At 33.4% G+C, this 16,839-nt stretch overlaps 1 protein-coding gene across 4 annotated transcripts in view; it reads left to right on the top strand.

Moving 5' to 3' along the window:
• Pbp95 (proximal sequence element A Pbp95) overlaps positions 1–16,839 on the top strand; it is a 225,918-nt gene that overhangs the window by 185,483 nt on the left and 23,596 nt on the right. For 3 of the 4 annotated variants that reach the window (XR_015042526.1, XM_085821708.1, XM_085821707.1), the window contains exons 21-22: positions 2,322–2,419; positions 2,533–2,631. Coding sequence is in view for 3 of the 4 variants with exons in the window: in XM_085821708.1 (XP_085677834.1) it covers positions 2,322–2,419; positions 2,533–2,631 (197 nt within the window). In the remaining variant the exon portion in view is untranslated. Of the gene's footprint in view, positions 1–892; positions 1,089–2,321; positions 2,420–2,532; positions 2,632–16,839 lie in introns of those variants that run through there. The other variant, XM_085821709.1, reaches the window with a different exon arrangement.

Genomic DNA, 16,839 nt, shown 5'->3' with positions numbered 1-16,839 from the left:
AGCAGATTTTGCTACATTTGAGTTGCCCGGGAAAATCGCGGGATAAGCAGCCAGAGGGTTAATAAGCAGTGTGGGAAGATTGTTTCTTCAATCAGGTTTCTGAGCATGCTAATAAGATGGCACTTACAGGGAAACAACTAGGTGAATTAATAAAGCTGTTTTATCTGAGGGGGAAACATGTTCCTGAAGCAGTGCAAGTTTCTGGGTGAAATCATAAGCTAAGACGAGGCCCGTGTTCCATAAACACTGTATACGACGTGGTAAAAAAATGTGAAGCTGTATGCACATGTGGCAGACTGTGATTTTGAACGACCATGTGTTCCTGTTGAAGTTCTTGTGGAATTGCATAATACAATTACTGCACACAACACATTGCATACTGCAAAAAGTGTTGCATGCAGTTTAGATGTACCAAAAACCACAGATATCATGTTAACCAGAGGCATGCTGTGTTGTGTATATATGTTTCCTTATTGATTCCAATGAGACCAGATATTGCAACCTGGAGATGAGCAACAGCATGTTAACTATGTGAATTTTTCTTTATCAGATATGATGTAGATGGCTGCTGTGAGTATTATGAATGGTTGAGGTGCATTTCTTCTTAATTAGGAATGTAAACTTCGAGAACTGTGTTCACTGGGCTGTTGAAAATCCTCATGATGTGGTACCAGCACCTTTACACAAAGCTAATATAGCATCGCAAGCACATTTGTTCTCAATCCATATTTCTTCAAAGAAGTCCCTTCCACAGGTATGAAATGTGCTGCATCACAAGTGCGACATTGTTGCAGAATTATGTAATTCTTGAAATGTCACTGTATGAATGCATAATGGTGCTTTTGTACACATCATCACCACATGTGTTCAGCAATTCTTTTATCTTTAACAGAACTTTGGAGACAGAATTATCTCCTGTAACTTCATTTCGCAGTTTTGTGGCCGCCACAGTATCTTGACCTCACTCAGATGATCCATGAGATTTGACATAATTGAAAGATGCATGAAACATGAAATTATACTGATTCCTCATATCACATTACATTCGTCATTGTAGTCAACAATCTACTACATGTGCGCTATCGTCTGCGAAGGTGAGCTTTTTGAAAATTTGTAATTCCAATAAAGGTTTTTTCCGCTGTCCTCTGTTGCTTTGCCATTGGTCCTTTACAATGCTATTCTTTATAAATGTTTTATGTGGCAATTTTCCTCATATATATATATATATATCATTTTTATGTGATTCGGGTTTTTCAGTGCATTAATCAGTTTGCATGGGAAGAAACTAGACGTGGCCATTTGAAAATTTGGATATTTTTTCATTGTAACTGTAACCATGAAAGCTCTATAGTTTTAAATCATCACAAACTTGAGTGCATACCTTCAAATAACAAACAACACCTGAAATTTCATTTCTGTTGTTTGGACAGATAGACCAACATAGGTTCATATATCAGGGAAGTTTTTATATGAGCACCCAGTATTTTCTTAGTTATTAATTTATTGTATTAATATATGTGTAAAAATGTGTTACATTTTTTAATATCATCTAATTAGAGATTTAATGAAACTTTCAATGCATGGTAACTGTCTAATATAAAGTTAAAAAAGAGAGAGAGATTAAATAACAAATATGTAATTTAATTAAAAAACATTTTTTATTTAACTTTCTAAAAACATTCTGATGTATATGTATGATACAGATTATTAAGCTAAAGCAATATGTAATGTGTAGAAAACAAAAGAATTGTTTAATCAAACGTTTGTTAAATATAATTTAAAATTTAACTGTAAATTGACTTTTATTGTAGAGATTTCATCAAACATTTTGTTAAATATAATTTAAAATTTAACTGTAAATTGTCTTTTATTGTAGAGAATCCCCTTCATATTGATAAAATTTGGTAAAGTTTGTCTTTTTTGAACTGCAATTATTTTGAAAAATTTTTTTCTTCAGGCTTACACTTGCTTAAGACACGCAATATCAAATAATATATTGAATTGAAGAATGTCAGATAATGATAAAATATCCTTTGGAAAACAAGTGAAAATCTTTTATTTAATTTTAATTAGGTTTTTTGATTTCATGTTGGACTCTTTTAATATATGAGACTTAAAGTATGTAATTCTGTTCTTATATGCAAGCCTTCTGTTTTTCTTGTGAATCCCCCTTATAAAATACAGAGTGAGCCCATCTTGTATTTGGCAAATAGAATAATTTAGTCTCGTCTGTTAAAATTGACTGATATTTTTGGATTTTTGTTTAAGAAACTGTTCATTATGCATTTGGTTTATTTATCAATGTTTCGAATAATTTTCAGAGGAAAATGTCATCCTGGAATGGGAAGGAAGCATAAAAGGAAAAGGAAGGGTAGGAAGCGTAAACTGTTAGAAGATGAAGATATCTGTCTCAGTGAAGGTAGGAAGTAGATTGTGTTATTCATTAGAAGTAAGAAGTAGATTGTGTGAACGTAGGAAGTAGATTTTGTTACTTTTTAAAATTAAAATAATCAGTATTAATTTTAAAAATAGGAGAAAGTGGTCCTGAAAGGAGACAAAGGAAATATAAGCACAAAATAAAAATTGAACCAGCAGAAGGTATTGAGTCACAAGTGCCTTGTCTCAGTAAAGGTATTTAAAGAGGATTATTACTTATATTTTAGTTTCTTCTCTTTAAATTCATAATTGATTTGCATTAATTTTAAGCAGCAATCTTTATTTTATGTTTATTGTAGTCGAAAAATATACAAATTTATTATATTTATATGCATTATATTGTTTTAAAATAATCTCATGAATCCCATTATTTCTGATAAGCATTTTTATGTGGATAATCTGATATGTCTAGATCAGTGGTCTTCAAACTTTTTTGACCCATGCATCCCTTTTACCATTGCTAGAAGATAATTCCCACCTTTCCTTTCCAAAACTAAAAAAATACATGCATATTTATGTAGATTTAGATATTGTTTTAACAACACATGAAGCAGGTCAGGTTGACCGATTCCCTTTCCCTGAAATTATGAAATTCTTCTTTGGATATACCTTCCGTTTAGGATATGAGCATCAACATTCATCTGTAAAGTAAAACATTGTTTATCTCCCCCTCCCCATTTTTCTTTGTGTTGTGAACAAAGGCTATATAAGACAGGTTGTAGCACTGAATTCTTGAAGAACAAGGTTACAATAACATATTATTACGAAATGCCCAGCTGCATTAACCCTTTCCGGCACGCTACCTTTTAAAGTTGGAATTTCGTTAAAAGAAAAAAAGGTAGGCAGTCTAATTAGGCCTAGAGGAGTACACAAGTAAAACATTGGGAAGATAGCACGTATCGTTTTAATTCTGTGGGTGTGTCTGAAGCGGGTCACTGATTGAATAGACAGGCTTCGTACGGTCCTTAAGAGTCCTTAAAATTTTTGGAATCGATTTTTGGTCCTTAATTTTGGCCAAAATCAGTAGAAGGTCCTTAATTTTAATCATCTGAAATTTCTGTATGTTTTTACGACTGCCATTTTGAGTGTGAATTAGCATTTTGGAGGAATATTTTTGGCGATTTACTGATGTATATGGTTATCTTTTGAATGTGTTAATGGGTTATATTTGTTTCTATTTCTAATATAAATGATGAGATACTCAAGTTTCTAAGCAAGAAGTAAAACATAAGCATTTTGAAATTCATTGTTTGTAATAAAGAGCTCTTAAACAATTTTCGCTTTTGGGGATGTGAATTCTTTTATTAAACGGTTCTAAATTTGGCGATTTGTCAACATTTTGGCGATTTTAAGATCAGTTTCTATAGAAAATTTTTAATTCCAAAATCTGAGAATTTTTCAACAATTTTTTTTAAACATCATAACATTGATCAATTTCATTAAAATAATGGTAATATATTGGAATTATAGTATTTAAAAAATAACATTAATTTTTTTTTTTTTTTTCCCTGTCATATTAACTTTCTTAAGCCAGCGGTACAGCTGTAGTACTACAAAATTTACTTGCTCTTAAGCCGGCTATGGTACAACTGCTGTACCAAGCTTTCCGTTCCCCCTTTTAGAGTAATTGCCCATCTTTAGATTCTCTGGGTGTCTAGTTTTCTCTTCAGAGCAGCCTCTGGCTATGTAATGTTTCCCATTTCTTATCTCTTTGGCTAGCTTTTGGCGAAGACCATAGGTTTCATCTCGCGCCAATGTGCTTGAGAAAAAAACAGATGCTATCTCTCTTTCAATCATTAGAGCTTTTTCTCGTGATTTCTGTGTAACTCGCGCTCTTATTCACTTCTTATAATGGCACCTCATTTCAAAGGTCTCAGTCAGGACAAAATTAATAAGTTGCTAAGAGATTTAGAAGAGGAAACTTTTGCTGATACAGATTTGGACTGTTCAGATACAGAAGAAATATGTTTTAATCAATCTTTTAATGAAGATAAAGTTGCCGATAACTTCAAAAGCAACGCTAATAATTTATTTGAATGGAGACAGCCAAGTGAGCATGACAAAGCAAACATATTGACCTTTACTGGTAAACCTGACATAAAAACTGAATTTTCGGGAATTCATCTTGCTGTTGATTTTTTCAAGTTATACTTTTCACATGAATTGTTTAAAATCTTAACTATAGAAACTAATCGATATGCTTCTCAAATCTTAGAGTTGCGGCCAGATATAAGCGGAAAAAGAAAACAAGAAACTGACTGGATGCCAATTACATCTGATGAGCTTCAGAAATTTTTGGATTAGTCTTACTCATGGGACATGTTGAAAAGGACAGCATTCGAGATTATTGGTTCACAGATGATTTAATTGACACACAAATTTTTCGTAAGGTAATGTCAAGAGACAGATTTTTAATGATTTTAAAATTTTTGCATTTTAAAAACAATAAAGAAAACCCCGATAAAATTATGAATTATGACAGACTGTGGAAAATTCGAAGAGTTTTTGATCATTTAAAAACAGCTTATAAACAGATTTACAGCCCCGCAGAAGAACTCGCAATAGACGAAATTATTGTCAAATTTAAAGGGCGAGTAATATTTAGACAGTATATCCCAAAGAAACGCAAGCACTGGGGTATAAAATTATACAAGATCGCTGATAAGGAAGGGTACACCTACGATATGGAAGTTTACCTTGGGAAAGATAAATCTAAGGATCCCAACTTCTCAGCATCTTATAATGTCGTTAAAGAAATGAATGGCTTTATTAGAGACAAAGGGCATAAATTATTTATGGACAATTTCTTTTCCTCACCAGAACTTTTCGTTTATTTATTAAATGAAAATAAAATAAATTCATGTGGAACTATTCGTCCGAATGGGAAGCATTTCCCAAAAGATGTAAGCAAAGGAAAATTGAATAGAGGAGAAACCACTGTGCGTTTCACAAATGGGATGACAGCTCTACGCTGGAAAGATAAGCATGATATTTTCATGCTGTCAAATATGCACAATCCAATGGTTATAGCCTATGAGCAGATAAAGCCTGAGATCATAACATGTTACAACAAAAATATGGGCTATGTTGATTTAAGCAATCGCATGGCCAATAGTTATACTTTTGGCTGAAAAACTTTGAAGTGGACGAAAAAACTATTTTTTCATCTACTTGACCTAACAGTGCTAAATGCGTACATTCTAAGCAAAATAAGCAATATCGAAAAGAATCACAAAGTTTTTTGCATGAATTTGATTAGAGAGCTGATTAATTATTCTGATCTTCAAGCTCATACGCTGTCTCCATTAAGTCGAAAAAAACGATGCACGTATCTATGCCCCCCATTTGCCTTTTGATACAAAGAAAAGACGAAGATGTGCTGTTTGTTCTGCAAAAGGTTTACAACGGAGATCAACTGTCATACGTAAAGCATGTGATGTAGCACTCTGCATAAACTGTTTTGAAGCTTATCACACATCATTTCAGAAAAACAGTTAAAAGGAAAAAAAGAAAAAAAAACAGCAATAGTTAATTAAATGAAAGCACCTTCCTATAATAGCAAACGCAAAAACAAAAAATTACTAATCTTACATCAGAAAACAAAATCAGAATTTAATAGAGCATGTCTCTATTAAAGGCCTTTTTATAAGGGCCAAAAATTGAAAAAAAATAAGAAACTACACTCAGATGATCACAACAAACTTAACATTGAATATATAACTCTGAATTTTTCATGTGAAAACAACTCAGTTTAGATACCGGTGAATGAGCTATCTGTATGATCCTTTTCGTAGTTTTCCTGTTAAAAACGTGAACATGAGCCAGTTCTGTCAGTCTTCCACGAAACATCACTTTTCAGTAAATAGTACTATTATACTTAATTAAATAACCCGTCTGACGTTTAAGCATCTTCCCTTACGCCAGTAAATATGGGATTTAGTTACATCGCTACACTCAGGTGTTATGTAGATAAAACTATTGACGATTTCGTTTGGTAACAGATAGTTAGATATAGGTTCAATACAAGCGAATAAACAGGCTCCATAGGATTCTCTCCCCCCCCATGTGTAACGTGATTATAAACTGCTTTTTCTCCAAATGTCCTCGACTAAGGTTACATTAATTAATTCAGTAAAGCAACTCAAGGGCTATCTCTCTATGGGTACAGATGTTATCATGGAAGACTTTCTAAGTGAAACTCTATCGCATTCAAATTATACATTAAGAAAGAACGAATCTCACATGTTCGTTTGGATTTTAATCCAGGTTGAACTACCAGTGTTTAGTGATTTTACTGCTCTTTCATCTGGTGGATTCCTCCACGAAGGCATTCATATTTTGAACAACTTATAAGATATTTTCTCCCTCCTTTCTGCATGCCTTCATGGTGTAACCGTTAGTAGACTTTGCAAGTATTTTGAGAGATCCAGATTCCTGTCCCGACGAAGGCACTGCACATTTTGTCATGTCTTCTGCTTCAAAAAATAACCTAATGACTCTATAGCGGTGCACGAACTAAAAGGTGATGGATGGTTATTCTTCACCACTGCGATTTAGCTATTGGGTCTCCTAATCCCCTGTCGCCCTTTAAAAGGGCAAGTCTATAAGGTAGTTTCTCCTTTCTCCCTCCTTCCAGCATGCCTTCGCGGTGTAATGGTTAGCACACTCGGCGCCTATTTCGAGAGGTCCGGGTTCGAGTCCCGAGGAGGGCATTGTTTTCACGTCTCCAGCATCGAAATAACCTAATGACTCTAAAAATTAATCTTAGCTTGCTTTGTCAACCTCGAGTAAGCAATAAGCATTTTGTTATAATAAACTCCATAAAATAAATAAAAAGGTTTTTCACTTGGCTAATAATGTTTGCTAAAGATGAATAATTTTTATATTATGTTTCAAATTTCAGCGATCTTGCACTCTGTTTGAGATTTAATGTTTCTAAAGCTCCTTTTACAAAGTAGGCAAAACTACTCTTTTAGGGCCTGCTTTACACTTGAGGCTTAAATCTAAAAAGATAATACTTTGGCCTTTCTTGCTGCCGAGGTCATAAAACTGTTCAGTAATGTTAACTCCGTTCGAACTTCTACTATTATGCATGCAACTTTCTCTCATTTATCCTTTTGTGATTTTCATTCATTCTTAAGTAAATAAAGTGGAAAAATCCACATGTAACCAACCTGTTCTTTGGGATTTGATTGGCCTTATTTGGTTCATTCACTGGATTACATCAAAGCACTCGACAGCTATCTGTATAAGGGTAGGGATGTCTTCATCAAGGACTTGCTCAGTAAATCTGGCTTATACTGATGTTACTACAAAAACCATGAAAGCGCCCATGAAGCCTGTGATTCGAACCCGAGAAAACTACCAGTGCACTTTAGCGCTCTCCGCTAGTGGGTCCGTAAAAAATAGACCAAGAAAAATGATTGAAATAACCGATTTAATTTTCTAACCTATGTTTATCATTCGGCAATACATAAATTAAAAATTTTAGGTGATTGTGAATAAACTACAGTCAAAAGTCGTTAATTCGGACACCCATAATCCGGAGCCCAAAGCTACAAACTTTCTGCGCATGCGTCACGTTAACGCATGCACACAGGCGTTTACGAGAGCGCGTAAGACCTTTACCGCTGCGAATATGTTTGTGCGCATGCGCGTTTAATGTGTAACGGAGTTATACGCTAAGCAAAAATTATCTAATTCAGTTAATGTTGAAGATTGCTTTGTTCCTTTGATTTAATAATAATGTTTCATTTTATGATTTTACATGGAATTGCAGCACTATGGAATTATTTCTCATGCATTTATTTATTGGATCCGGCTTATTATTTTTTGCAGACTGTTAGAGCAATTTCATAAAAGTAAGCTTGAACTTTCGATTATGTCAAATAGAATTTCCGATATATATTTACTAATATGTAATTTGTATCTACAAAGCGAAAGTATGTTTTGAAATCCGAAATCTGTTTATCAATTTCACGCCACCGATTGGAAGTTGATCTGTCAGCACTATCCTTATCTTCAGGGCAGATGTTTTTATTTTATTTGGCTTATAATTCCTTACTAAGTGTAGTATTTCATCTCAATGTACTCCCTCTTTGATATGATTTAAATCAAGTTCCTCGTCATTATAATTCATTTCCGATAGCGAAGAAAGTGACAGAGGTTATTGAAAACGAAAAAATTTCAATTGACAAATTAGTCGGTATTCTCGACACAGCAATTATAGGACTTGAACAGCGGAACTTTGTAACTAAACAAGAAATTATGTCTTTTTAATAGAATTAAAGAGAAAGTATTATCACATGAAACGAAGCAACTTACATTGAAGGAAATGTTTAATAAAGTAAACAAATAAATATTAAGCTTTTTCTTTTTGTAAATTTTGATATCCTTTAGATCATAATTGTTCTTTATTTCATAAATTACGGTTTCATATTTTTAATTTTGTAATTTCTGCATGCCATCTTACCAGATTTAAACTGATGATCTATAATCCGGAAAAATCAATAATCCGGAATCGATGAGTCCGGATTAATGACTTTTGACTGTATATTACAGTTTTCTCCAATGTTTCATATTGCAGTTTTACATGGATTTTTCAATGTTTCATTTTATGATTTTACATGGAATTGCAGCACTATGGAATTATTTCTCATGCATTTATTTCGCTCCATTCATCATTCTGATTCTTTATTCTGCCAAAGAAAAGATTTTGCACTTTAACAAAAAGACACATAAGAGGATACTTTATGAACAATTTGTCGGGAACAATTTTCTTAATTTTGCTTTGAAAATATTCCTGGGTAATCGTTTTGATCACTGAAAGAAATATGAAAAATATATTTCCTACACTGTAAATGTCAATACCCTGTGTGCCCTTATTCTTTTGAAAGTATGAAAGGTTAATCTTTTTAAAATAAATTAGAAAATTTATTATGTTTATTTATTTTGTATTTATTATTTTATTATGTATATGTATATCCATTTCATTTAAAATCAAGCTTTGGATATAACGATGGTTTTGAACAAAATCCGTGTACTAAAGAAAATTGACGTAGAATTCTTTATAGACATAACTGTTCTAAAAAATATTTTTGATAAATTTATATTTCCTAAAATTTTAAATCATATATTAAAATTCTACTCAACAAATATTAAAAAGAAGTCTAAAAGTGCTTTCTCTCTCTCTTTTTACGGATACCCCGAAAATGCAAAGATTTAAGAAATTATCTCATCAGACTTCACTTCACATTGCAGCTATAAAATGGATTTCATATATGGGTAATCCAGTTTTATAAAGAAAATTCTCTGTACAGATATACCTCCTTTGCAAAATAGTCCATAGATAACAAGTAATATTTGTTAAAATTATATAATCAAACGCAATTAATATATCTCTGATTTTCTTTTTTATATTACAATAACATAATTATGAAAAAAAAGTTTTAAAGCTTTATTATTGGTATAAGTTCATCTCAAAATCTAATAGTAATGAATCATATTCTAAACATCTAACGGTAATGAATATTATTAATGAATTCATTATAATTATTTCATTAAATTATTCATTATTGTTATTTTATTAATGAAAATAAATTATCAAATATTGCATTTCGACCTGCAGGCATACAAAGCTAGTTCATATTTGTTATATTTTGTCATGTTCTGTTCTCTTTTCCTAATTTCTAGTAAAAACAAAGAATTCACATAAAATTCACAAATTATTACCGAGATTGATCAGAATTAGTAAATGTTATATAAACATTGTATACATTTTGCTCTTAATAAATAAATGCAGTTTAGTTTAAATTAAATCAAAATAAACCTCGAAAAAGTCGCAAATATAGTAACCTATTCCAGACTATTGTCCAGCGTGCGACAAACATGTAAATTTTACTGCATCTATGGAGGGGACAAATGACCACCCTAATGACTTTTCTCATTAGGGAACAGTAAAGAAGGGGGGAAACAATTTTTTGGATCGAGCCGTCCTAAAGGTTATATTATGCGAATTTAAGCCTGGTTTTAGAAGGTTAAACTTTCATTTCGGCAACTTATTATACAATATTTCAAATCTGAAAAATAAACAAAGTATTATGCTATAAAGCTTAATTTACGAAACAGCTCTTAGCAAAAGCAAAATTAGCTATGTAATTAATTAAAAATGTCTTCTTTTTAATTTTTTCATAGTAAGCGTTTTTCCCATGCAATTGTCTCAGAATATTCAAAATTCTCAGAATATGCATCAGTTTTCTCTATAAAATTAATTTTACACTTTTTCCCTCTTTTCCCCCCCCCCCAAAATATTTCTGGCTTTTTGCTGTTATAGAAATGGTTGGGATAATGTTTCTTTAGTATTTTTGACATTGCACCTTGGAAAATTTAGAAGGATTTGAAGGCAAGATTTATAGACCCACGATTCTAGAAGATTTGAGAAATATGTGATAAATTGAAAAATGTCTCCACGGTATCAACGCGTAATGGATATATTTTATAGAAAGTTTGCGATGAATTTCTTACTTTTTGGGGAAGGTCTGGAAGAAGAATGAAGAACAATATTTGAGTCTTTTAATCCTGATACTAGAATCTTTTTCTTAACATGTTTATCTTCCTTTTATTTTCACTACTTTTCACTAGACTCAAGCATGGAAAATATAAAAATGCTTCTAATCTTATCACTTGGGCAGGCATTATAGAAAAGGATTTTTTTATTAATAAAAGAATTGAAAACTTACAATTTAAAAGATCCATCTAATATGTCTTAATGCATCATACACAGAGCTGGCACTAAACATTTTCCCATCTGATGCAGTGTCTGTGGATTCTAAATTCGACTGCATAGTGTATTCAACTGTACTTGTAAGGATCCTCCTCTCCTAAATTCGACTGCACTTGTAAGAATTATGTTAATTTTATTAACAGTTAAATTTTGAGCTAAACTTCCTTTCCTATCGCTTCTTAATTTCAACTTACCACTTCTGGCCAGAACGTAGTTCTAGAATCACGTCTGAATGCTAATGAGGAAGAGCGGTATTTAACCGCAAAGTTTTATTGTCTTAGTGAGAGAGATACCAGGTATTCTGGCTAGCACGTATCCGCCTTTTTAGGCTACTCTCTCGTAAGCTATTATTACGCTCGGCCGTACTTTAGGCCCTTGATAGCTTCACAGTCAATTAGCATTAAGGGATCATCTCTGTTAGAATTTTGAAAGCTTCGGCTATATCTCTTTAGTTAAGATTCATTTAGTTCAATTCTTAGTCTCTTAAGTTCAAGTCTGAGTGTCGGCTTTATTGTACAACTCCAAGACGGAGTTCTGTTAAATTTTATTTGAATAATAAAGGGTCTTTTAACCCTTTCCAAGTGAATGCGCTGTCTCACGAACTCAATCAATTATTCATTTGCTAGTTCTTAAGATTCTTCACTTTTCACTGTAATTTAGAATTACACAGTGGAGAATCCTGCAGCCTTTCTAAATTCTGCTTTCAATGCCTGCTCTAAATTCTAAAAGTTTTGCCATTTCTTGATTTTGTTGTTTGGTGTGTCCCTAAATTCTAAAAATTCTGCCACACTAGCTCTGTAACTGGCCTTTACCATATATATTTCAGATTTCATCTGAATTTCATATTACTAAAGAAATTAAATTAGTCACCTTTTCTATATATTCTAAATGCATTTAGTATTTTTTAGAAAAATATAAATCCTTAATTAAATCCAAAAATTCTAAAATGAAAAGGAAGCATGCTGAAGAAAGAAACTGAATACATAAAGAAAATTATTCTTCAAAGATACGGGCAGTTATTATTATGTAAATTATCCAATTGTTTATGATTTCAGCCTTTACTATAATTTTCCATTTCTATTTCCTGATATGATACAGTTACTGAGCCAGATTAAATATAAATTAAATTATATAATCTTTGACCACTAGTCTACATTTTTAATTTGGATTTGACTGTTCTTGTTTACTTATGTCACCATGAGATGTAATTGACTTTGTTAGGATCAGAACATGCCTTTATGTTTGTTTTAAGTTCTTTTTAAATAAGAGGCTTATTTAAACCTTTGTCTGATATTGTAGTTACTTTCAGATATAGTGATAATTTGCTTCGTCTATTGGGGGTTTGGGACTAGTTAACTTTTAAACTGTAAAATAAAATTAAATAAACGTCTACAACTCAAAACTACTAAACATAGTGCTAGCGAAACTTTGAACGAAAGCAAAAGAGAACTGCTCTAGTGAAAAACCAAAGAGCTAACTGATAAAATTACCCTTGGCCTTCAGAAAATTACCCCAACAATTTGTTAGTTAATAACCAAATGTCCCCTCCCCCCCCAAAAAAAAAGGAGGGAGAAGAGGAAAGAGAAAAACAGGAAATAAAACACAGATGTGTACCCACTTTTCTGTTGTCAATGAACTGACTGATTGCATGTGGAGAAACAAAGAATACAGTCTCTCAGTTGTTCTAAAGTCTTGCCCAGTATGGGCACACCTCGGGCTCGCCGTTCGATTTTAAGCAAGATTTCAAGATAAAAATTTAAAACTAATATAGAATAAGGAGATTAGCATACAGCCAAAAAAATAACGTAGAAATTTCTTTTTAAATGATTCTTTTTATACCCTAAAAAAATTTGGAGGATTTCTTTCAGAAATGAGGGTCTTAAAAAACTAAACATGGCTAAAATATATGGACTGGTTTGTGTTGAGCTACCATCTACTATAAATAAAGCAGGTTCAGTGTAACCTATAGTAACCTTTATATCCTTTTTCATTAATTTTTTCTGTGCATACAGAAGGAAATTTTTAGGTGTGCCCAGACAAGTATTTAAGACAGCTTCACCTGCAAAGCCAGGTTATGGTTGCCAGGTTTGGTACGAAATCGCCTTTTTGGCGACAAATTGGCGATATTTCATAGACGGAGTGAGAACATTCTAGAATGAATTGAGAAACTAAAACTGTATGATTTCCACCCACAGAGAAAATTTGGATATGAGGAAAATTTTTAGAAAGGTGGAGGATAGGTATGCTGAAGAAGCATTGCTGAAATGATTCAAAGAAGATGTAATTTGGCAATATCTGTACAAGTGCTTTAGACAAAGGCTAATGAATTTGTTAAGTACTTTGGAGAGACTGGAAAAGGATGAAGAACAAACTGCACATAATTAATAATTGCAATTAAATTGCATTATGATGTTTTTTTAAAGTTAGATTTATTCTTGACTTCCTTTGTTTGTTGTAACCAGAGCTGCTACACATCAAGGTTTGCTGTTGTGTTATGTCACTAACTCACAGTCTACTCAGAGGTATATTCTTTCTTACTCCCTTTGTCTCTTTGTTTCTCTTACTTCTTAAGTGACATCAATGTTAGAAAGAGCCTAACCTTGTTTATCTACTGTAACTGAATGTGACAAAGTTAATAAGTTTTTTTCTTCATTCATCATTCAATTTTTACACATTTTTGTGAGCTAATCTGTTTTCTTATTGTTTTGGTTATAGTGAACCTATTTCCAGTCTCTTGAAGTTCATTATAGCTGGATTCATTTGTAGTTTAAGCAAATGCATTTACATAATACACGCACAATTTTTGCATTATTTTTTAATGGATGCCAGTTATGTATTCTTCAAGTTTTTAACCACTATTTTGGTATGCAAGTGCATTCAGGAAAATGTTATTAAAATTTTAGTCTAATAATTTTATTTTATATTTGAATGATGCATAGGGTTATCAGTTTAATGCTAATCTATGGGCCTATCATGATGGCAAATACATAGTTTTGTTTCACATTGCACAACTCATTAATGAATACTCAGGAAAAGCACATTCACACATGCTTTATTGTTCTCTTCTATCTCTCAAACAGTATAAAATGTCACAGCTCAGTTTACATTCGAACAGCAGAACACCTTCTGGCAGGTGCTAGCACTTCTTGGAAGGACTGGCTGTTCAGAAATAAACAGCCAGAATGGTACTAAAAAATGTCTTTTTTACAAAATATAACTGATGCTCAGAAATATGGAAGATGAGAATGAACTCCTGTAGAATGTTTTAAATTGATAATGCCAAAAATGCTAAATATTTTTTTTAAGTATCAATGTCAAATAAATTATTAAATAACAGCATATAAGTATGAATTACTCAAACATACCTTAGACAAATTCTTAATTAAAAGCATAACAGATAAATTTTTATATGATTTTATGGATGCATTTTACAAAGGAGAGTTTGTTGCTGTACTATTACATAAGTGAGTAGTAATGCAAATGCATTGCAACATTATTTCCCAGTGCCACGTGTGATTCTGTGCTTATTATTTATTCATCTGTGCTATATTTTTCTTGGAGGCTAATTTAGCTTGTTGAAATTTTCTTCAAACATGGTGAAAAAAAAGCCAGTTTCTCATAAAGAAACCCTTACATTTTTTACCAGTAAGTTGGTAGATTCTGGAGATAATATTGTAATGTGAAAGAATTATTCTTTATGTTGCTAAATTATGTAAAAAAATTTACCATCTGCTTCTGAATATAAGCCAAGAGTGTGTATTTTGTTAAAAAATTTACCCAAAATTCTAAATCAGTATATAAGCGCTTGCCCCCCCCCCCCAAAAAAAAATGAAACTTAATTTTCAAACATCCCGCAATGAGGATGAAAATGATGCCAAACAGGTAAAATGAGTGGAATATTTTCCAATAAAGCTGCTGTAAATGCCAGATATCAACGACAGTACTTTTAACTTCAGTAACCCTATCTGAAGCTAAATTTCAAATTACACATGATCACATTTGCTTGAAACTCTGATGGCAGACTTAAAACCCTCCCAGCTAGGGATCACTTTAGTGCAGATTTGGCCCACAAGGTCTAGAGAGCTTCTCATCAGGTGTCGAGAAAAAGCTCACCTGCTACGCCTCAAACAGGCAATTGAGGACATGCCAGCACTATTAGAGACACTTGAATTTCGGGAGCCCAGGCCAAGGAAAGAAAGTGTCATTATTTTTGGAGTACCTGAGAATTTAAGAAAAGAAGATCTAACAGCAGCACTTGTAGACCAACTGCCCAACTTCAATCCCAGTGCTTATCAAATAAGAACGAGATGTTCCGGGCAAAACGGAAGGAAAAACTGTGTGAGTTTTTCCTTCCGTTTTGCCCGGAACATTCTAAGTCAGCAGAACACCTAGTTAAGTTAGGCCGTCTTTTAGTGGGTTTTGAGTCCTGTTCTCTTTGTCCATATATTAGGATCATATGCTGCTACAACTGCTAGGACTTGAGTCACTATAGCAGGAACTGTAAGAACACTCCGATTTGCGCGAAGTTTGGTAACGGCCACCTGACATAGTGTAGCTCAGAAAAAGTGAGTTGCACTAATTGCTGCAGTAGTAATTCTGAAAAGGGGACCTCTTTCAGCACAGATCACCCAGCTACTTCAAGCTCCTGCCCAGTGCATGGAGCCCATTTCAAGAGCCTGAGAAAGACCACTGCTAAGAACTAAGACAAGATGACACTAAATAAACGCATAGCAGGTATTCGATTTTTTTACAGTGTAACTTGCAGAAGTGCTATGCAGCAACCATAAGCACGTTGCAAGTAATGACACCGTGCTGCTGCCAATATCGGAATCTTCCAAGAGCAATACGTTTACATTGGAACGATTCCCAGTTCCAACACAGCAGAACGTTTTTCTCAAAGAATCAGCTAGCTGCGATTATTTACAGTGGCCCTCTCTCCCCTCTCCTAATGAAAGTCACAGAGCATACAGTCTCCATCAGTCTAGGCACTAGTAATTGCTGCATTGATATTATTGCTGTGTATCTACCCCCGAGCGAAGATATTACTTCCCTATTAGAAGAACTTAATTCTAACCTTCTAACTGGGGCATCACACTATATCATAGCAGGAGACTTTAATGTCACCACTTAACTATGGGGTGCTGACTTGGAGAACCGAAGGAGGATTGCGGACTAGGATTCTTAGACAGTAAACATTTCATTGTCATCAACACTCAGGACTCACCGCCTACCTTTGAAACATTTAGAGCACAAGGGTGGCCAGATCTGGCAATATTAACTCCCAGTACAACTCCGTACATGCAAGATTGGACAGCAAGTGATCTGCCATCACTCAGTGATCACAAAATTATTACTTACAGGCTGGATACTCCTATAGACTACATAATAAAGAAAAGATTCAAGATGGAAAGATTTGGAGGACATTCTGTTTTACGGGAACGCGTGTAGAGAAATTTATCAAAGATTTCAACAACTGCCAAGACAGAAACTCCTTAGATCAGTGTTTCCCAACGTGGGACCCACGCCCCACAAGGGGGCAATGCGACTGTTAAGGGGGGCAATTCGAAAATGGACTCATCCAGAGTTTAACCCATTAGCCGCTGGTGTTGCGTTGACGCAAC

The sequence above is a fragment of the Stegodyphus dumicola genome, chromosome 8 (genome assembly GCF_044657685.1).
Source record: "Stegodyphus dumicola isolate Sdum_Otavi_A_Nest chromosome 8, ASM4465768v1".
NCBI classification, from domain to species: Eukaryota; Metazoa; Arthropoda; class Arachnida; order Araneae; family Eresidae; genus Stegodyphus; species Stegodyphus dumicola.
Note: the sequence above shows the minus strand (reverse complement) of the source record. Positions and strands in the feature narration are given on the sequence as shown.